General features: G+C 34.4%; 1 protein-coding gene across 1 annotated transcript; it reads left to right on the top strand.

The window, feature by feature from the left end:
• Positions 1-7,194: 7,194 nt before the first annotated feature.
• On the top strand, positions 7,195-22,871 carry LOC120413621 (MTOR-associated protein MEAK7). Its single transcript, XM_039574528.2, has 8 exons — positions 7,195-7,977; positions 16,515-16,701; positions 16,760-16,987; positions 17,047-17,234; positions 17,355-17,695; positions 17,753-17,979; positions 22,350-22,532; positions 22,598-22,871. Exons 2-8 carry the CDS (start codon positions 16,564-16,566, stop codon positions 22,709-22,711), a joined length of 1,419 nt encoding a protein of 472 aa, XP_039430462.1. The 5' UTR covers positions 7,195-7,977; positions 16,515-16,563; the 3' UTR covers positions 22,712-22,871.
• The last annotated feature ends 218 nt before the right edge of the window (positions 22,872-23,089 follow it).

The following is a 23,089-nucleotide window of genomic DNA, read 5'->3' as shown; positions in this document are numbered from 1 at the left end:
CGAAATGACGGCTGGGTTTGTGTATACACGCGAAAGAGATTTCTAAAATATTGTAAGCTGTACTAGATTGGATATGGTCACCACAACAAATATTTTATCTCATGTGAAAATTGATTTTTTTACGTCTACGGATTAGTAATTGCTGACATTTTTCTTCCTTTTTGTAGCCTTATTGCAGCAACTAAATGTCCAATCTTCAATGTCTAATTTATAGGATATTTTCTTAACTCTTAAAAAGTATATTTTCAGACTTCAGGCAACCATGGCCACTATTGAAGAATGACTCAGAATTAACCAAACTTTTATTTTAGTTTAGGATTAAGGAATCGTAACACTGCCAACTTTTTTTTACCCTTGCTGGGTCATAGGCTAAAACAAAGTTGCCTTTTTTGAGCATCAAGTCTAAACTCATAAAATGAACTTTAAAAAAATAGTTTTTTTTTACACAAATCAATTTTCCATGTTACAAATGAAATAAAAAAAAACTTTTTTTTAATTGTTAAGCCTAGAAATTGATTTTTGCCTTCCTCATCTCACTGAGGCAAGGTTATAAAATCACTCGAAAAATGAACTTCTTAAATACGACTCCTAGATATACCTTCACGTATACCTATCGACTCAGAATCAAATTCTGAACAAATGTCTGTGGGGATGTGTGTAGACATGATATCTTTTCCACACGATTATCTCAGAACTGGCTGAACCGATTTTGGCCGGATCCGCCTTATTCTGATCGTTTTGGGGTCCCCTAAGACCCTATTAAATTTTATTCTGTTTAGTTAAGTATTTAAAAAGTAATGCCAAGAAAAAGATTTTTGTAGATACAAAAAAGGGTGATTTTTTGCCTAACCTTAAAAGGCCGGGTCTTTTTGTTTACGTGCGAGAGTCGCGCCACACGCAAAACGGACATTAGGTATAAATTCCTAATTTTTAGGTATAATCGAACCTGACTGCAATAAGTTATTTTATTACTAATCGGCTATTAGTAATAAAATTACTAATAGCGTTTTAGTACGAGAATTCCTATATTTTAGGTATAATTGTAGAACCAAAATACCTTAATTTTAGGTATTTTCTGGAAAAGTGAGGGGACCAAAATTACTTATATTTAGGTATAATCCAAGATGGCGGACCATGATTATTCCTTATTTCTAGGTATAAATACCTAAATTTGAGGTATTTTCTGGAAAAGTGAGGGATCCAAAATTACTGATATTCAGGTATAATCCATGATGGCGGACCATTATTATTCCTAATTTTTAGAAATAAATACCTAAATTTGAGGTATTTTCAGAAAAAGTGAGGGATCCAAAATTACTGATATTTAGGTATAATCCAAGATGGCGGACCATGATTATTCCTTATTTCTAAGTATATATACCTAAATTTGAGTTATTTTCTGGAAAAGTGAGGGATCCAAAATTACTGATATTTAGGTATAATCCAAGATAGCGGACCATTATTATTCCTAATTTCTAGGTATAAATACCTAAATTTGAGGTATTTTCTGGAAAAGTGAGAAATCCAAAATTACTGATATTCAGGTATAATCCAAGATGGCGGACCATTATTATTCCTAATTTCTAGGTATAAATACCTAAATTTGAGGTATTTTCTGGAAAAGTGAGGGATCCAAAATTACTGATATTTAGGTATAATCCAAGATGGCGGACCATGATTATTCCTTATTTCTAGGTATAAATACCTAAATTTGAGGTATTTTCTGGAAAAGTGAGGGATTCAAAATTACTGATATTCAGGTATAATCCAAGATGGCGGACCATGGTTATTCCTTATTGCTATGTATAATTACCTAAATTTGAGGTATTTTCAGAAAAAGTGAGGGATCCAAAATTACTAATATTTAGGTATAATCCAAGATGGCGGACCATGGTTATTCCTTATTGCTATGTATAATTACCTAAATTTGAGGTATTTTCTGGAAAAGTGAGGGATCCAAAATTACTGATAATCAGGTATAATCAAAGATGGCGGACCATTTATTCCTTATTTCTAGGCATAAATACCTAAATTTGAGGTATTTTCTATAAACGTGAGGGATCGAAAATTACTTATACTTAAGAATAATCAAAGATCAAAATAGGTATTATCCAAGAGATATGCAGGCAGAAGAAAACAATGGTTTATATGATATTAATATTTTTATTTATATCAAACACAACTATTTCATAAATGTTCTCACCTAAAAATGAATATTAAAATTTAAATTATATTTTATTTTTTCAATGCATCTTTATTTTTAATATTAAATTTATCTTTTTTATAAATATTTTGGTTTTTTAATGTTGTTTTAAATTTTTAACAGTTAAATATTTTAGTATTTTAATATTTCAATAATTAAATATTTAAATATTTTAATATTTTAATATTTTAACATTTTAATATTTTAATATTTTAATATTTTAATATTTTAATATTATTTTTTTTAATATTTTAATATTTTAATATTTTGATATTTTAATATTTTAATATTTTAATATTTTAATATTTTAATATTTTAATATTTTAATATTTTAATATTTTAATATTTTAATATTTTAATATTTTAATATTTTAATATTTTAATATTTTAATATTTTAATATTTTAATATTTTAATATTTTAATATTTTAATATTTTAATATTTTAATATTTTAATATTTTAATATTTTAATATTTTAATATTTTAATATTTTAATATTTTAATATTTTAATATTTTAATATTTTAATATTTTAATATTTTAATATTTTAATATTTTAATATTTTAATATTTTAATATTTTAATATTTTAATATTTTAATGTTTTAATATTTTAATATTTTAATATTTTAATATTTTAATATTTTAATATTTTAATATTTTAATATTTTAATATTTTAATATTTTAATATTTTAATATTTTAATATTTTAAATTTTTTTAATATTTTAATATTTTAATATTTTAATATTTTAATATTTTAATATTTTAAATTTTTTTAATATTTTAATATTTTAATATTTTAATATTTTAATATTTTAATATTTTAATATTTTAATATTTTAATATTTTAATATTTTAATATTTTAATATTTTAATATTTTAATATTTTAATATTTTAATATTTTAATATTTTAATATTTTAATATTTTTATATTTTAATATTTTAATATTTTAATTTTTTTTTAATATTTTAATATTTCAATATTTTAATATTTTAATATTTTCATATTTTAATATTTTAATATTTAAATATTTGGAATTTTGGAATATAAGATATTTTGGAGTTAAAGAATATTTGGAAACTAAGAAAAAAAAATTTCTCTCTCTCTCTCTCTCTCGCTGTTCCTCTTCCCCTCTAACTCTCCCACATTTTCTCTCCCTCTCTCTTTACCACTTTCTCTCTCCTACTCCTACTCTCTCGCACTTTCTCTTTCATCTCTCTCTCTTTCTTCCTCTTGATTTGCCCCTCTCACTCCCACTTTGTCTCTCCCTCTCTCTCTCTCTTTTCTCCTACTTTCTCTCTCTCTCTCCCACTTTATCTCTGCCCTCTATATCACTACATTTTCTCTCTCTCTCTCTCTCCCCCACTCTTCCTTGTCTCTTCCCACTTTCTCTCTCCCTCTCCTCCTCCTCTCTCTCTCCATATATCTATCTCTCTTTCCCTTTCTCTCTCTCCATCTTTTTCACTTTCTCTCTCCTTCTCCCCCTCTCTCTCTATAACTTTCTCTCTCCTTTAACTCTTCCTCTCCCTCTTCATATCCCTCTCTCTCCCGTAAATAGTTTTTTTTAATTTTTATTTTTTGTATGGTTTTTGTATTTTATAATTTTTCACACATACACACATACACACACACACACACACACACACACACACACACACACACACACACACACACACACACACACACACACACACGCACACACCAACTTTCACTGCAAATTAGCACCCGTTTTGCTTCACCAACTCCCGGCGGAACAATCAACTCCTTTACGGCATTTCCGTTTTTGCCGCTGTCTTCCGTCCGATTCTCATGTTTAACCGGTGCCGCGTTTATCCGTCCACAAGGGATGGAGGAGGAAGAGTAGGTGAACTTAACGAAATGCCGCATGTTGACGGAACAGTAAACGTACCGCCAGAAATTTCCCGGCCCGACCGGCACCTCTTTCAGCGAAACATTCAACTTCCAGCGGATTGTTTAATCAACATCCACCTCCTCCTCGCAACATCCCTGCCAACGCCAACCAACCAACTCTGCCACGCAAACCGATTCCTTTCAATACTGCCGTTGAAGCCGACTTGAAGAACAGCCACCGGGAGCCGCATCGCCGTCGCCAGGAGTTGAATGTTCCGTCCTCTTCCTTCTACACCCGGCGTCCGTCCTCTTCCTACAACACCCGGCGTTGCATTTTCCTCTGGCGGACAATCCGAACCGCAAAATCCGCATTCCTGATTACAACCCACAACGGGCTTCGACGCAAACCGGTTCCATCCGGCAGAAAATACAACTTACCTATAATAGCAGCTGGCCAAAAACCTTCCAAAGTGCTACACAACTGGCACCGAACTGACATGTCAGATCGTGAAATTAACGCAAGTTCGAAAAAATACTTAAATTTAGTATTTTTTAAGAAGTATTCCAGTGTTCTAAAAAAATACTAAATTTCAGGAAGAAAAAAATACTAAATTTTAGGTATAATTTGACAAGCTAGAACATAAGTTCAAAAAATACTAAAAATAAGTAATTTATACCTAACTCCGGTTTTGCGTGCAGATGCGAAACGCCCGGTTGCCATATTGCTTCAAATGAGAGTCTGCATGTTTTTTTGGAAAAATCTGTATCAGGTATTTATTTTTTTCATAAACTTATTTTCATTATTACTTTGTAAATGTTAGGAAGGCACCACCCACCTAATGGTGGATTAAGAAACGTTTTTAAGATACAGATTTCAGAATATTTAGATATCACTTTTGTATGGACAGCTGTCAAATTTATATATAAACTTGTATGGACGAACCTTCGACGCAAAATGGCTTCTGTGGTCAGTTCAAGACAAATTTAAAGAAATACAAAAACTAATCGATAGTTGAAATTCCAGAAAATTTCCTACATTAAATTTTATTATTCTCATTATTTTCAAATTATGTTTTAGATAAATTAACTTAAATACAATTCATGTATATTTGTTTTACGGATCACAATATGCTTAACTAATGACAATCATAAGTTACCTATTTTTAATAAAACTTGAGTTATGTTTCGCTAGGAAAAGTTGAACAAATTTAAAATTAATATTAAAATAAATCAAAACAGGTACCAAAGGGTCATTTTTTCCAGCTATATTGTATGCAACATGTTTGCCATTCTAGTACGACAAATATCATTGTCACGTCTCACTTTGCATGATTTTCTCACCTCAAGTCTTACAGGAATAATTATTCCTACTAGAATAATTCATCTTGTTTAAAAACCACTTCAAAAACTTTTTACAATTATCACCTTTACAATTTTTTCGAAAAAAAAAATAAAGTTGATGGTGAACTAGGATATTTTCAAAAAAAAAAAAAAAAAGAAATGATTAGTGAAAAAACGATCAAAGTTTGATTTTAGTATTTTTTTCAAAATGATGGAAACTTGTCAGAAATTTATATTTTTATGAATCATTGAAGGTTTCAGTATTGGAAAAAAAATCTTCAAAAAATTACCCAACAAAAGTGTTGTTAAAATTTCTTGACTTTTTTTTAATAGATCCTATAAACATATGAAACACAATAGCTTATAGGACGTTTCCAAAAAAAAAAAAAACTCTGGATTTGTTAAAAAATACTGTAAAACTTGCCTACAATTAAAAAAATAAAGAGAATTTTATATAACTAAAAATTCTTTGATTGTTGTGTCAATCGAAGCAATCTTCGTATACGTTATCGACTGAAAGTTTTGTTTAAATAAGTAACTACAAACAATAACAAGTGATGTTTTTTTCTGTTTGTTGTAGGAGCTGTTTTATTTTCTTTGTAATAATGTGTTTTAAGTTTTAGTTGGTGAGTAATTTACTGGCCTAAGATTTCGCTATGCATTCCAACATCTCGATGCTGTCGTGCTAACATGTCACACGTCGTTTTTTGACGTTCGAAGAAAAATGCGTTTTAATGTTTGACTTTGAATAAACAAAAAATAGACCACGCAATGTAAACAATAACAATCACGTTTTGTTTGCTGACAGTTCTGAATTTGGTTGTCGAAATCCGGAGTTATAATTACAAATGTTTACGGTAGTTGGACTTCCCTAATAAAATCGGTGTGCCTAACAATCAATTTCCTAAATAGTAAAAACTATTTGTGGTATAGTTCACTATACCACAAATAATATGTCACTATATGGGGAATTAGTTGTTAGACATACTGATTTATTAGGATTGTACGCATTTGAAACGGGATTTGAACCGAAATCCCTTTGGCCAGTTGTCGCACTTACATCAATTTTCAGGGTGTGTCAAGATAGCACGACAAGATCGAAACTTCCTTCCATATGAAAAGTGACAACAATGCACGAAGTTTTTCGGTTTTCATTGAATATCTCAGGATTGAATTCGAATTCTGTGATGGACAACAGGTGTGGCATTGTGAGCCCTACAAAATGGCGTTCTTTTGGCCCAAAATTGACGTGTGACAAGATAGCACGACAGCAAGGATTTATTAACTATTAATGTTAACTTGAAACGTGTTTTTATTGAATAACTTTAAAAAAATTATACCAAAAAATATAATTTAAAATTAAGAATTCGAAAATGTTTCTTAAGTCATAAAGGGTATCCATTCATTAAAAAAATTATCAGACTACGAATTGTTCTAGAATACCTATCTGTCCTATCTTCATACGAAATCCACATCACTTAGGTTATTTTGAAATTTACCCTAGTATTGTGCAACTTTTTTGAATAAATAAATCTAGCTTTATTTTTAACTGATTGTACCAATATTAAACAAGATATCTGCCGAAAATTCAACAAGTGTTATGATATCGTAAAAAAAATAAAATATCCAGAATCCTATTGGATTAAATATTCTGATTCCCTTATGATTTTTGTCTCACCAAGTGAAGTAGGTATTCAGTGGACATGTCTTCTATTCCTCACTGAACTTACGTGGAGCTGAATTCTACAGTCGTACAGTCCTCATTCTTTTGCATCCATTCTGCCTATTGCATGCTGGCTGCTCACCTCACTCTGTGTTGTACCGTGAACAGCGACGGACGTGCGTTCTTTTAGCCTCTTACGTATACGTAGTCTCCACCACACATAGTTTGACTGCTTCCCAAGATAATCAAGAAAACCAACCTGCACCGAATGTGACGAATTGTGTAGCAATTGAAGCTCATACCTCAATTGACACCAACCAACAAACAAACCCACCAGCATTTGCCGTCTGAATGTAACCAGTTCTAGTCCGAGTTTGTGTCGAAATAGTGTCTACAATTGTGAAGTTTGCTGCAGCCTCCAGGAGAACCAGGAGAAAAATCATTATTCTACGCATCGACCGAGACTGAAAGTGTTTGTTTATAGCGAGTGTTTTTGGCGAGTTGGAGCAAGTTCGTGACATTGCAACGAGCTAGTTGAAAATTGAAGGTTACGCCAATTTTGATGTGTATCGATACAGTCGTACGTAAACCTGCCAGTAATACCCACAGTGAGTAAGTTTCGATTTGATTGGCAGAGTGTTGTCTATATAGTTAAGTAGCAAGTGGTACGTGACAGAAATGTGAGTTGCATACAAAACCTGCCCCTCAAAGAAGTTCAAGGTTTATGAAGCCATTCAGAAGGAGAAGTCATGTGAAGCGTTTCAATCTTCTCGAACGAAGATTTGGTCCTGAATTACTACATTAGTAAGTCACATCGCACAAACAGCAGCGCACAACTACACGCAAATAGTTTGCAAAACCACCAAAAATCACATTGGTTTCATCGCGTCGGAAAATTGGCCCTCCACAACCAGCAGGTGAGAGAAAACTTTGAATAATAAATAATCGGTATAACTCGTTGAAAATATATATGCCTCCAAAAACTAGAAACCACACAAGACTAGCACTAGAACGGTCCCAGGTGATTGTTCAGAGCTGAATTCGGACTGAAATCTGAGCTATTCAGTTTGATGAATTTTCTTTTTATAGCTTTTTTTCCGGGAAAACAAGCCAGTCTGCCCTCGGGCGCAATCTCTCGCCAAAGGAGTGTGCGAAATACAGCAACATGGAATGAAACTTATTCCGTGATGGTGTCGTATGCAAATCAGAAACTTAGCACCTGTGGAGGGAAAAAAACAAGGACAGCTCAAAGGAATTACATCCAGGGAAGGGCTCTCTGTAACAGATTGAATTTGCAGTGTTAGGTGACGGGTTGTCAGGTCAGAAATTGCATGCATGACAGATTGTGATGTGTGTGTGTATGTTTGAGTAGACGAAAGTGCATCTCTTTCGTGGTCGGGATTCTATGGAAAGTTAAGCTGTGGTCCAGTTATCCAATGGTCTGGCGATTAAACTGAATTGAAATAGCATCTGCATAATTGAAGAAAATGTGCTTTTCCAAATTTTCAGTTTGATTCTTTTTCTGGCACTCGATGACAAAATTCATTCTTGATTTCTAGCTTTAAAAGTAAAATTTAAAGCTGAAATATTCCTCATCTCGATAAGAAAATCTTGAAATGGAAGGCCTAAGGAATGACGTTTTATTTTTGTTTTGTATTTTTTATATTTTTTATACTTGGATGTTACAAAAACAGCTTTTTATGATTGAATTTCGGTCTAAACTACCAAGATAGATTTTTTTTAAATATTTTGCGTAATTTTATTAACATCAAATTTTTAACCATGTTTTCAAAATTTAGAAACAAAAAGTATTACAAAAGGCTTTTCACATCGCTACATATCAATGAATTTATAACGAAATTTGGTTCCTGAGCTTATACGTCTTTTACGTCTGTTCCATAATTGTGGGATGCTATGAACTTCCCACAATTATGAAACACCTGGATTGAACGGATTACTTCACAAAAAATAATCAGATAATTCCCAAAAACATAGTAGAGCTTCAGCGGTTACAGCGGGTTGCAGCGTTTGAAGCAATCGTTAACATCACGAAGAATTTTAGGATAGATATTTTTCTGCAGTCATATTTTACATAAAACTAAAAAATGTTTTATAATTTACGAACTTTGGACACCATCTAATTGAGAATATCGTCTGATAACTGGAAAATAAGGCCAATGTAAATTTTATTTGAATTTTGTGTTTCCCCTCAACACAGAAAAAAATCAATTCTCGAAACGGTAAAATCAGTTCACGATTATGAGAACCACGAAGGAATATATTCACGTTTATGGTGCAAATGCACCATACTCATGAATAAATTCCTTCGTGGATCTCACATTCGTGAACTTAATTCACGATTACGGGAATTGATTTTTTTCTGTGAACGTGTTCAAAATTTCCCCAAAAAGCAGGCGGGCGTCGATTTATTAAATAATAATTTAATCCACAATTTAAAAAAGAAAGATGTTTCAGCACGAGTCGTATACTTATCCAAAAAGGTTTATCAAGTTATTGATAAATACGAAGATTGCAGAAAAACAGTTTTTGAAAGAATGTTAATATAGTATTTTTTGATTATTTCCCTGAAACGTTTGTTTAATATGTTGAACTTTTCAGCTCTTAAATGGAGACTGAATGTCAAATTTCCAGTAGGGGTGACAATAAAAAATCAATTTCAGAGATATCCCCTGATTCGATTCCTTAGGCAAAAATAAATAACATAAAAATTTTTGAGCGAAACCGGTTAAAGTTTAAGGGTCGCTATAGGTCGTCAAAGTTTAAAGTCTTTTATAAATCGTTAATAACTCGTCTGGGTTAACTCGGATCGTTTTCCGGTCTTCGACCAAGTTGTTTGTCATAAAATTTTACTCAAGAATCTCACACTTGACAATGATCCGCACATTTCACGTCACCTTTGGTGGAATTTTGAAGTGTTTGCTTTTCCCCATACATTTTTGCGATTTTTAATACATTTTATCTTGTACCACTCGTGTTGGGAAAAATACCGGGAATTTGCAAAAATCGTCTAAAACAGAAATTACACAACTCGACATTGTTGAAGTTGACGCCTCAGTTTCGTCAAGCTATGATAGATTTGGGCTCCCTGAACACAATTTTAGTGGATTCCCTGTCAATAAATAAAATTATAAATTTGGGAACAAATTCTATGGAATTATCTTAAGCATCCATGCGCACCCACGTTTATCTTAGGGGGAAGCAAAAATAAGGGGGTGCGCATGGTTGCTCATATGAAGGCATGGTTGTTTAACATGATTCCATAGCATTTATACCCAAATTTACAATTTTATTTATTTGCAGAGAATTCACTAAAATTCAATTCTGTTGATTGGACCGTGTCCAGGGATCCCAAATCTATCATACCTTGACGAAACTGAGGCGTTTACTGACATCAACTTCAAAAATGTCGAGTTGTGTTATTGATTTTTCTTCAAAAAGTATGGACAGGTTGGAAATCTTATGCATACTCGCTTTAAAATTTTGTCTAGGGCCTGTTTTTTTTTATTTTGTACAATTTTTCAATAAATTCTCAGCACTTGATTAAAAATGTGTTTTTTTCACTATTCAAAACTACCGTAATCAGGAGTCATACATTGAGTCTGGGGCTGAGATTGGGCCATACAACAATGCTGAAATCTTTAAGACCCGATGCCACCCTTGATGACGGAATTTGATAATGAAAAGGCCATTTCAGTAATTGATAATCCTAACAAAAAATTAGTGATTTTTAATGAACTGTGTGTTAAATTTTGTCACACTGCTTTGATTTTTGAAAATTAGGTAATTCCAATTTGAGTTTTGTAATTGCATTTTTATCCACATTTCTAAAACCTGTGTGAAATTAAATTCATTGAGTAAAAAATGGTGTAAAACACGATTTTCATGTTTCAAGAAAATTTGTGCAACAGGTAAAGAACAATTTTAAAAAATCCTGTCGTTTTTAATTCAAAGCAGAGTCGAACCTTAAAACATAAAAAAAGTGACAGTCGGCAAGCAATTTCCAAAAATTATACATTTTAGATTTGTTTTATTAACAAAATATGATAAACAGAAACTACAGTTAAAAAAAAAAATTTTAGACATCGTTTAAAAATTTGAATGAAAAAAGTGTTATAATGCACTATACACCAGTCCTTGTCTAGTAGCAACTTGTGCTGACTAACATTCCTGTCCCTTAAACTCGAGATCTACAAACTGACATGGCGGGCGCCGTTGGTGGCCAATGACTGTTACCTATTCGCAACTGATCTAGTTTTAGCAATCGTGGTGTTTTATCTTTTCAGCGCATTCAGACATGCTGTTGTTGAGGGAAACACCACTTGATCGTCGAAGCCTATGATCAGTAGTGCCGAAAGGATATTACGGTTCTGTTCAGCAACGGAGGGACAACCATAGGTGGTTTCTCATGCTCATGCTCGTGCTCATGCTATAATGCACTATACACCAGTCCAGTTGTTTTGCAATCAGATGTTTTCAAAATATTTAAGTATAGATTAATAAAAGAACGCTCCCTTCAGTTGGGTAGACTTCTACTTCAATTAAAAAATTAATTTAATAAAATTACATAAACTTCAGAAAATATTTGCAGCGGCCTACATCAGACAATAAAATAATGATTTAATTAAAACTTTCAAATTTCTATATAAATTAACTTCCAAAGTAGTGAATCAACATGGTCGGCTCGAGCCCATCTGAGGGCACGTGTTTTGCAAAAGTTTTGAAGTGAGAGGCACAACACAAAGTATCCTAATTAAAAAACTTTAGAGCAGTGGTTGGCGATGATGCTGGTTGGTTGGGTGGTTGGTGGGTAGGGATTTCATAAATGTTTCCCTGCCGGTGACTTATTTGTTGACTTTGAACTTGCATTCAATTCCAGCGAAGCGATAATTGCTTTTTTTGCCAGCTGCTGCCCCGGGAACCGTCACGATTCATTATCGGGAAATGCGAAACCAATAGTTGTTGATTGGAATGGGGCAGTTTGTTAAAAGTTTTGTTGAGGACTTTAGAGTTGGAGTTTTGAGAGGGGGTTATTATTCCAAATCAATACAAAGCTAAAGTATCTTATCGTAACGCATAATCTAGAAACTTTCCATTCGAGATAATTGATTGTAAAGCAACAAACGCTACATTGAAATAATGTGCATTTATCTACCTGTGTCGACAAACAAAATAAACCAACTATCACACTGTTATCTTTTTGTCCAGCTCAGCAACACAGCTGTTCAAGAGTCAACACTGGAGTTAGCACAAGTAAAGCTGATATTGCGGTGGGGGCGTGTGTGATAATCATCCCTGGTCGTCGGTTGACTATGGTAGCAATACGGCCAGCCAGGCTATACTAACTCAATAATGTGCTGTTATTTCCACCGGGAGAATCCTATAGACTGGGACTGCGTTGGAAATGAGAAAATAGGGTAGTTGACCGTAACTTTGACCTCGATCATCAGATAGAAAAGTTAACATAGGCCCAAAATACGTCACTTATATATATTACATCTTTTGTGACACCACCACCAGACTAGGGGTGGCTTAGTCAGCGGCCGCCAAGCTACCGGTCCCACGTGTCGAGGTTTGATTGAGATTTGCCAAACAATAAGCAATTTGTCAGTGTGGTGTGCGGTTTGATAAGATTACGACCGGATTTTGGCAAAGCACGCGGTGGTTGATTGTTTGCTGTCGGACATGGACTTCGTCAATTGAATCTCTACAACGCACTATGGGGTTTCAGGCGGCCATAAATCAAAAAACCGACATACTCTAATTATTTTTTTGGTATTTTTTTTCGAAAATAAACATTCTAACTAAGAAAAATCCGGAGTTTGAAAGTTGTAGGTTCAAAATTCACTGAATTGCAGACCTTCAAAGGCGAAAATGGTAAGAAAAAACATGTTTTTTGACAAAAAAATGATTATTTTTCATAGTTGTACTGTGTAGCTGTTTATGTATTTTTTCCTGCATCATTATATATATTCAGAAAGGTAATTGATTCAACTTTTCAATAACATTTTACAAACACACTTTTACAGGCTAAAAAAAAATAATAAAAATCAAAAAAGATGGATTTTTATTCAAAATTTAGTTTTTTTCAACTTTGTTAATGGAGTACTTTTTTTGTGTGCATTTGTGCGATCTGAAAATTTTGCAGCTTAAAATTTGAACTATGTCCTAACTTGTCTCCAAATTTCAAAGTGCACTTATGTGCACTTTTTGAGTTATGCCATTTTGAACATTTTGATTCATGCAAGAAAATTAATGATTTCGCGTATACGCTTGGTTAAAATCACATTATTTACCTGCGGAGGCAGAAATGACGTACCTGCTATGTATGTTTTGAAATTGATTTGATATTCATGACTTTGTTGGTACTTAGGTACGTTTAATAAAATTAGAAATTCCTATTCTAAGTATTTTACAGAAACGATTCGTCGAATATTCATATCAGTTCGTTGTTGTGTTCTTTTGAAAGTATGGATAATAATACCGTAGTGTCCCTGTACGATATAACGAAGCACTATTCTGAAAACGTGAGAACTGCTTTCGAGTATATTTGTAAGAATTACAACATTGCAGAACCATCACATGATCAACTCAGGAAAAACCCACAGAGGAAAAACTACGCATGCTGTTCTGTAGCTTCAAAACGAGGTATACAAAAGCCCATAGAAGAAGTTCATATTTGAAGTAATCTAACGACAATCGGTTACATAGTGATTTTGATTTAGAAGAATTTATCGTGGAAAACGTGAATTTTGCAAGTGGATCAACCAAAAACGTGGACGAGAATCCATACAATGTTCCATAAAATAAACCGTCTAAAATTCTAAAACACCGCAAAAATCAAATTTTAATTGGAGAAGGATGGGGGGGGGAGGGGGTCTTCAAAGAGAGGTGGATTTAAACTCAAGAAAAAGAGGAGGGAGATTGAACGTAAATCAGAAACATTAACATAGCATAAACCGCCATTCCGTGCATCAAATAGACAGAGCAAGAATATTAAAATTCACCACTTTAATGCATGTGGCCTCAAATATATGAAAAAATCGAAAATTAAACTTTTTTTTTGGAAAAATATCAAAATTCATTTGTTTTCATTATACTAAGTACAAACAGCACAAAAAAAGTCACAAAAAAGCAAAAAAATATTTTTGGCCGCTCGCTTATATGGAAATACCCCATAGTGCAACGTTGGCAGCGTGTAGCAATTTCCGACTTTGACAAGATATGAATGAATGAGGTGAAAGTGCTTCGTAATGAATCACCGTTTGGTGGATTCTTGTTCACTTTTACGTTTTCATATGTTAGGAAAAATCCACATCTGTTTGTGAAACGAGAACGAATCCAAAAGTTTAATTGAATCATTTCTGTGGAATCTGAGAGCAGTTAATTACACTTCTGCGTCCAGGTATAGGGTGAAAACATGAGCAGACAAAGTACATATTATGGTTTGGCTTGAATGGTTAACGTATTATTTGTACCAAAATGGTATCAGCAAGTGAGAAAGGCAAACTTTTATTCTGGTTGGTGTTTGCTGTTTGGTACTAGACTGGTTTCAATTATGAATGTGAAAAATCCAAGAAGACCAATTGGCCAAATGGTCACATTTTGTTTGAATAATTTCTTAGAAATTACAAAGATTGTGACGAAAATATTTTTTAAAACGACTTTCAAAACTCTAACAATGTTAGATAATATAGATTAATTTTAAACAAATACTTAAAGTTTCTCTTAGTTTTTGGATATTTTTTTCAAACCTTCTTAACAAATCAGTGGGTAAGAAATTTACAAACATTTACAATCAATTGTGCTATGCAAAATATATTGGGTCCTGAAATTAAGTTTAGATTTCTGATGTTATTTTTCGCAGTAATAAAGATTATTTTTCTGACCAAAATGACCCTTTGTATGACTGCCAAGGTTTTAAAATGAATTTTTAAATCAATAAAAAAAAAAAAATAACTTCTCGGCCCTTCTTGACAGAAAAGGTTCTGGCTCGTTCCAAGGGGACCATAGTTGATACATCGAAAAAATGGTTGTGTCGTCATTTGTTTTTGCATAAAAATAAAAAAAGTTAGCAGAAATGGTTTTTAATCGCGTTTTTTTTATCGTTGTACATAAAAATTTACATAGGCCTTTAGGACCCTGTAGAACACATCTAGTCATGATTTTGAAATAACGTGAGGCTCACCTTCCCTTGGTATTTAAAAAAAAATCACACATAAAGTATTGGGGTCCTTTTCGACCCAAAACTTGAAAAAATCGCCAAAAACCCGTAGCTTTCATTTGCGACCAAGAGAATCGGATTTGGTCAAAAACTGGATTTTTGACGATTTTTCAAAGTCTGGGGTCGAAAAGGACCTCAACAACTTTAAACTCGACTTTAAATTAACTTTTCTTATGGACACGCCCCTGGGAGTCGTACTAGGATGAAATGTTTTGTAAAATTCGTTTCTGTATATGTTTAGTAATTTAATGTCAGAAAATTTCAAGGCTCTAGTTTTTATATAGCACTGCAAAAGTTATAGCCGAAAAGGACCCAGTACCGTAGGAAGCTTAAGTTGTAGTTTACGATGTTTTAATTCTGTAATATTATTGAAAGTGGATAAATTTTTCTTTTCAGCAAAGTTGTTCTCTGGAACGTTAATGAGATTTTAACAAAATCTAAAATTAAAACAAATTGTTGTTTGAATAAAAAAACTTATTAAACATAGTAATTCCAAAATTTTCAAAATATTTTTTCCGAAGAGATCAGAAAAACTCACAAATGACTAATTTATATAAATATAAATATTTTGCTGTTTCTTTTTCTTTATCCGCTGTATCTCAGTAAACATAGGTCCAATTGTCAATTTGTCAAATTTATAGAAAAATTTCTAAACTTTTCAAAAACAAGCTTATGGACACTATTTTAAGTAAAAAATAAACTTAACCAAATCACAAAAAGGCACGCCTTATTTTTTTTTTGTAAAATGCTTTTCAATTACAAATTGGAAACTTTAAAAGTTAATTCAAAAATGAAATAAAAAATTCGTGTGCCTCATCAGTCCTACTTGGTTGAATATTCCTCTACATACTTTGTTCTTAAAATTCCTCCAAAAGAAAAAAACAAACTCTTGTATTTATATTTTTTGTATTGACAGCTGTCAAACTTGTATGGAGCCTTATACCACAGAGTAGGTACTCTGTGCTTATACGGGCGAACAAATTACACAAATTGTCCCTGTTGGTCTAAGGGATAGCTATAACAAAATCAAGAAAATCAAACCAAGAAAAAAAAGCAAAGTTTTAGCAAAATCAGAAAATATAAAAAAAAAATAAATTGAAGAAATTGTCGTAGAGAATGGTTCAGTTTTGGCTGAAGATCACAGTTTTAAACGCAAACGCTTCTGTCCTTTCTTGATCTAATGTTCCTATCTTTTCTTTATTTTTTTTTCAGTAACATAATCTAGTCACACAAACCGTCTTAAAAACAAAGTACAATTACAATGGGAAACCTAGCCTCCTCAAGCACCAAACTGGCGGAAAAGTGTCCGATGCTGGAGAAAAGCGAACTCCCGCTGGTGGCCAGCTCGTTCCGCTTGGTCAGCAAAAACTCCGACAAATGCAAGGAGGAAGATTTGATGGTAACTCATTGTCGGCTCATTTGTGGACATGACTTATCTATGTTTTATTCGCGTACAGAAATTTTGGGGCTCCCAGATGGACCCCCGACTGGCTCAGTACATTACAAACTTCCTGTTCGGACCGCTCGGCTCGCGAGCCGGATTCGTGGAACTGCCGCGATTTGCCGAACTTTACGTGTACACCGTGCGTGGGACCCGCGACGAGCGAATCAACGTGCTGCTCAGTAGTTTGGGCCAGTCGCCGGACTCGGAGTCTACCGAGATTGCATATCCGTTAATCAAAGAGGTTTGATAGATGCGGTAGATTGAAATTGTTGTTTCGGTAATTTGTTAATCTTTTTGCAGTATGTGGAGGCCGTAGTCAGCAGTTACATGCGTGCGATAAGGCTCGAGGGAGGACCGGAGTTCAAATCGTGGGAGTCCCGTGGGTTCCGAATCGTCAAGGAGTGTATCCAGAAGCTGGCCGAGAGCCTAGCCTATGACGTGGTACAACAGGGCACGCAGAAGGTCACCAGGGCGGACGCCGAACGATGGTAAAAAGAGTTCACTTTGTCAAAGTTTCCAAAATTCAAATTTAATAGCACACGAATCAATCTCCGTTCACGCTCGATTGAAGAATAATTACCCTTCATTTTTCTCCCCCCTCAAAACAGGCTCGGCCTAAATCCCATCTTTCTCAAAATGCTGGAACACGTGTTTTCCCACTTGTACAACTACCGAAACGTGAAAAACAGCTCCGACGAGAAGCGAAAGGATGCCGACGGGGACGAAAGCAAGGCCAGCAAGCGCAAGGAACACGTCCCCCAGCAAGAAGTTGTGCTGCACACAATGTTGCCGCTGTGCGAGGGACTTCAGTACATGCCGGACTATCCCGCCTTCACCGACCTGTCTCAGATGCTGTTTGTGAATGCGAATCTGCCCACGGCACAGCAGAACAAGTGGCGTTTCCTGTTTTCGTCCCAAATACACGGCGAAAGCTTCTCCACATTGCTGGGTAAGAGAACTTTCTTCGAATCAAGAAAAACCAAACTAAACGCTTATCCTCTTCCAGGTCGCATCGTTGACCAGGGCCCAACGGTGCTCATCGTGGAGGACTCCAACGGGTACATTTTCGGCGGGTACGCAACGGAATCGTGGGCCCTCGGGCCAAACTATCTGGGCAACGATACGTCGTTTCTGTTTACGTTGCGGCCAAAGATGCGCACCTTTAGTGCGTCCGGGTACAACGACCACTACCAGTATCTGAACCTGCACCAGCAGACGATGCCGAACGGGCTGGTGAGTTGAGGGGAATACTTCACTTTTCTCAATTCAATAGTTTTCGATACTGGATATCTAAATAGAAATGTCGATACAATTGTTTACATCCTGGAATTGCCGGGAGCTTACAGCGTTGTTCCGAGGAGAGGCATTTACGGAACCAAGGAAGTTGGAACTTATGATTATCGCAGTTCATTGTTTTCAATACTGCCCCTTTTCGCATAAATGTCCCATATGGGTCATTCCATCTGAAGCGGAACAGCATTTGAAAATTACCCTCTCCGATCCTGCTCAAATTTGGCAGAGCTGTTGATACTATCAAAACATGCAAGAATCCTGAATTTCATCCAAATCGGACCACCCCCTCCAATTTTGTACCTTCCCCAAAAATCGACTTCATTCGCCACATCTGCTAGAAGCACACAGGCGGGCTGATCAATAACTGCTACCTGGCCATTTATTGAAATAATATTTCATCATAAATAATCTTTATCAAATTGGGAAAAAATTGACTGTATAACACTGTAGGAAACTGGAGTTAAATAACGAATGTTTATCTGCTCAAAAAAATGAATGAAGTGAATTTCTGTGCTAACCCAAAGGACAGAGCAATAACGACACACAGTAAAGGGCAGAATTGGATTCCGACGGAGCGAGCAGGAAAATGCAATTAATCTTGTTAGTATCACTGAACAATAAGTGCACGATACATTACTGAGTAAAAAATATGAACTAAAATTAATAAAATTTGTTGATACGTTGTACTCTAGTGAAGGACGATCACAAGGAGTAGGAAAAGGATTTCTTGAAAGTATAAAACTGAAAAATGTAAGAAAATCACAAAGATTGATCTGCTACAAAGCGGCTGATTCCCCAAATTTAACAACAGTATTTTTTTCTTACATCATTCTTGGATTCTTTTAATCAAATGGAGCTGGCTCACAATATAAAAATTGATTTCATATGATCAATCTTTTAAACCATAAATCGGATTTGCCAAATTATGGTAAAGTGTCAATAATAAACTATAATAATAATAATAATAAAGCAGGTTTTGGGGTTTTTGCTAAATGGCACTATTTTGCTACCGCCCATGATGAAGGCCCTAGTCATGGCCTCGGAGGTACTCTAAAACGGTTAGCAACACGTAAAATAACCCAATAAATATTCCTTTCACAAAAATAGATTGATCAAGGTACGGAAACAGCATCTAATTCCAGCGTTCCTCTAATGTTGCCATATCAGCGCTTTGGCATTCAATTACAGCTGATTAAAAGCGTTTTCAACTGAAATCAAAAGTTTTGCAAAAATTGTTGTTTAAATAGTGAAAATGAGCAAATTGGACAAAACTAGGAGCGAGGACTTAACCTGCCAAACATACGAGAATTTCCCCTATTAGCCATTTAAATAAATATTTGCGTAACATTATAGAAATATAGATTAAATTAATCATCTCCCATAACACCAAGTAGCAGTTATTGATCAGCCCGCCTGTGTGATTCTAGCAGATGTGGCGAATGAAGCTGATGTAGGTTATCTCGAAAACACAAAAGTTTAAAATTCGATATCTCTGGAACGAAACATATTCATTTCTGTCGATAAGTGATTCTTATGTAAAATTGGCCGGGAAATACGATGGTGAGGTCAAATAAAAAAAATAAGTTGGGGTGTTTTGAGATACGGCCGTTTAAAGTTTTCAATTGCGCAATACAGGTAGAAAACATAAATTAATCAAAATTTTGATAACGGAAATGGATTCTACGTCCAATTTCCTTCAAAATTGAGTCTAAAACCGACCCTCTAAGATTTGTGGTTCCTTAGTTATCGTCGTTTGAAACTAGGAGGTTTGGTCAAAAATCGCCAAAAAGTCGATTTTTTGGGGAGGTACAAAATTGGAGGGGGTGGTCCGATTTGGATGAAATTCGGGATTCTTGCATGTTTTGATAGTATCAACAGCTCTGCAAAATTTGAGCAGGATCGGAGAGGGTAATTTTCAAATTTGCTCTTTTTCGTGCACAGTTGAGATGGAATGACCCATATGCATTTTCATCACTTTTGAGTTGATGTTGCATGTTGTTTCAAATCATATGCTTTTTTTCAGAAAAGCTAAAAATATCCATTACTTCTTCTAAAAAACCGGAAGAAATCCAGTTTTTTTCGGAAAAACAACATACGAATCCTTATGAGTGATACCTACAAACTTTTATTGTTTAGTGAGTATTTAATGAGGGTTTATTTTTTTTCTACTTCGCTAGAATCGACCACAATTCAGATTTTACACATCTTTATCTAACAATGTTTTTTATCATACTGGTCATGTCTCTAATATAACTAAGGCTACCAACTGTGTGGATATTTTCCATACCATACAGATTTTCGACCCTCCTCGCGAATTTTTAACAGGCCGGATTTTTGTACGGATTTTTTATAGTATAATACGGATTGGTACAGAATTTAATGTGACAATGACTGTTATTTATAATTGTAAATTATTTGATCAAAGCTTTTGCTATTTAGAATGTTTTATTCAACCGTCAGTTTGATTTAAAAAAGACTATTACGATAATTGTCTAAAGCTTGTGAAAACCTGTGAAAATCGGAATCAGCCAATGTTCTCGTGATAATATTCATAATGATATTATTCGTTACAGCAAACTTGCCATTTCGTAAACTTTTAAACATTTAAAAAAGAGTTTGTTCAAATATTATGTCCACCAAAATACTCTAAAGTGATTTAGTATTTTTAATCCAAGATGGCGGCCAAAATGGCGGCGATGAAATATTGAAAATATGCATTTTGTTATTTTTAAGGCTATCTACTATTCACTATAATGGGGTCGCAGATTTGAATTTGATGTTAAAAGTGAAAAATAATAAAAAACTCTAAAAAAAGGTTTTTTGTTCGTGATTCGATTATCAGAAGTCACACAAAAACATTCGGATAATCGAACTTCGGATAATCGAAACTTCGAAACTTCGGATAATCGAAACTTTGGATAATCGAGTCTGTACTTGAAGTGTACTGGAAAAGGGCACTTTATAACACAGTTTTCTCAAAAGCAATATAACCCGGGATTTTTTTTTTGAAAATACTTTTCTTTGGGGACTATCCATAAACCACGTGGACACTTTAGAGGGGGGGGGGGGTATGGCGATTGTCCACGCTCCATACAAAAAAGATTTTTTTTGTATGGGCAATTGTCCACGAGGGGGGAGGGGGGTTCGAGATTACCAAAAAAGTGTCCACGTGGTTTATGGATGGTCCCTTGGCTATAAAGTTGTAGTTTTTTGTTCCCTAAAAAATAAAAAAATAAAAGAAGAGTAAATTAATAAATGCATTTTTTCAGTGACCATTTTTTCTGCAGAGTCCTCAATATCTACAACTTAGTACAACTTAGCCGAAGCCGCTAAACCGATCAGATAATTTCTTTAAAAAAAGATTTTCGAATATTTACGAATCATTTTTGTATGGACAGCTGCCAATATTGATTGGGTATGGATATGGGTGAACCAATGACACAAAATAACTTATTTGGTCTTAGGAAAGGCTCCAAAAAAGTTTGAGCCAAATAAAAAAAAATAGCAAAATTGTCCGATTTTGTACAGAATTTCTCCAATGCAAACTAGTCCGTTATTTTCAATCTAATTTTTGATTTTCAAAAAGCATTTGGAAGAAGAACGCTAAGAAAACGAACGCTGGTGGTGGTTTATTTAGCCTTGTGTGTCTTTGCAAATGGTTTAACATTTTTACTACACAAAGCAAAAAAAAAAGAAAAGAAAAACTTGGAAGGTTGAACATATTACTTCGTTTTTGAGTAATTTTTCATAAAAATGTGTAAAAATGTGAAACTGATGAAATTCATCAGAAATTGATGTGAATTCACCAGTTCCTAATGAGTTACGACACTTTTTTGGCACAAAATCTGTCACAATTCCCTGAAGATTATTACCAATTTTTTTTCTGTGTTCCGTCAACTGGGGTGAATCCGGACTACAGTTTAAATAGGGACAGCATGTTTTAGAGCACTTAAAAACTTAAAATTTGGGAAGTTTGTTGCTCTGAATCTGGGCCAACCGTTCCAAAAAATCAAAATATTAGGGAGTAACATTGCTAAAACTGCTGTCCCAATTCGCCTCAGAAGACGGTACCATATTGTTGACTAACATTCCCGTTATTTAAAGTCAAAATAAGCATAAAATGTGAAAACACAGACAAAAGTTCGACAAAGAAACTACAAAATATGAAAAATATATAATTTATGGTAATGATTGGAAGTTGTGGGTTTTGCCTATTTTTACCATCTTTAAAAAAAACTTTTTCAATAAAAGTAATCAAATTGTGGTCTTTCAGCGTAAGATTCATCCAAAATGATTTATCCGCATTCTAGGGTCTCGGCGGCCAACACAACTACTGGGGCCTCTGGCTGGACAGCGAGTACGGCGAGGGCGAGTGTTCGGAGTCGTGCACCACCTTCAAGGGCTACTTCCAGATGAGCTCCACCAAAAAGTTCACCGTGCGCAACGTCGAGGTGTGGGGCGTCGGCGACAAACCGGTCAAGGAGAATGAATCGGTATAACAATTTTTTCTTGAATCAGTTGGAAATTTAATACAAATTTGACCCTTTTTTTCCTTCAGGAGGAAAGCTCCGTGCGGTCCGTGCTGGACGGGAACGCCGACAGCAAGGCGATGCTGAAGATGACCGGCCGCGAGCAGTACTCGGACGGGTACCGAGAGGAGCCGAAGGATTAAAGGTTGAGACCGAACGCCAGAAATCAGTTACAGTTAAATTCCAAGTTTCGTGAGCCGCAGATCAACCTGGTTGACGTGCTGGACACGTTTAATTTTAACTTTCTCTAGATCTTTTAAGGGTTTAAAAAAATATATAAAAGCGATCCGGGGCAGAGTTGAATTGTGGGTTAATTGTGAATTGAGAGACTGCAACGTGCGAATTGTAACTCCACTTGATCTTTACGTTTTTCCCTACGAATGATTTTCAGTTGTCTTTTTATTCCTCATCTGGCGTTTGTAAGGCACACACACACTCACACACGAGTATGATTTGCGTTAATTACCTTTCACGAGAGCCGTACAAATTAGAAGAAGAAGAGTGCGCTTAGTGCACGCCGC

Source organism: Culex pipiens, chromosome 2 (genome assembly GCF_016801865.2).
Source record: "Culex pipiens pallens isolate TS chromosome 2, TS_CPP_V2, whole genome shotgun sequence".
In the NCBI taxonomy this organism is placed as follows: domain Eukaryota; kingdom Metazoa; phylum Arthropoda; class Insecta; order Diptera; family Culicidae; genus Culex; species Culex pipiens.
The sequence above is the reverse complement of the archived record's forward strand: the minus strand, read 5'-3'. Positions and strand labels throughout refer to the sequence as shown.

Excerpts from the sequence above, each read along its gene's own strand:
- LOC120413621 (XM_039574528.2), top strand. The coding sequence starts at position 16,564 with ATGGGAAACCTAGCCTCCTCAAGCACCAAACTGGCGGAAAAGTGTCCG. Across the intron at positions 16,988-17,046 it reads CATATCCGTTAATCAAAGAG|TATGTGGAGGCCGTAGTCAG; the intron begins GTTTGATAGATG and ends ATCTTTTTGCAG. Across the intron at positions 17,696-17,752 it reads AAGCTTCTCCACATTGCTGG|GTCGCATCGTTGACCAGGGC; the intron begins GTAAGAGAACTT and ends ATCCTCTTCCAG.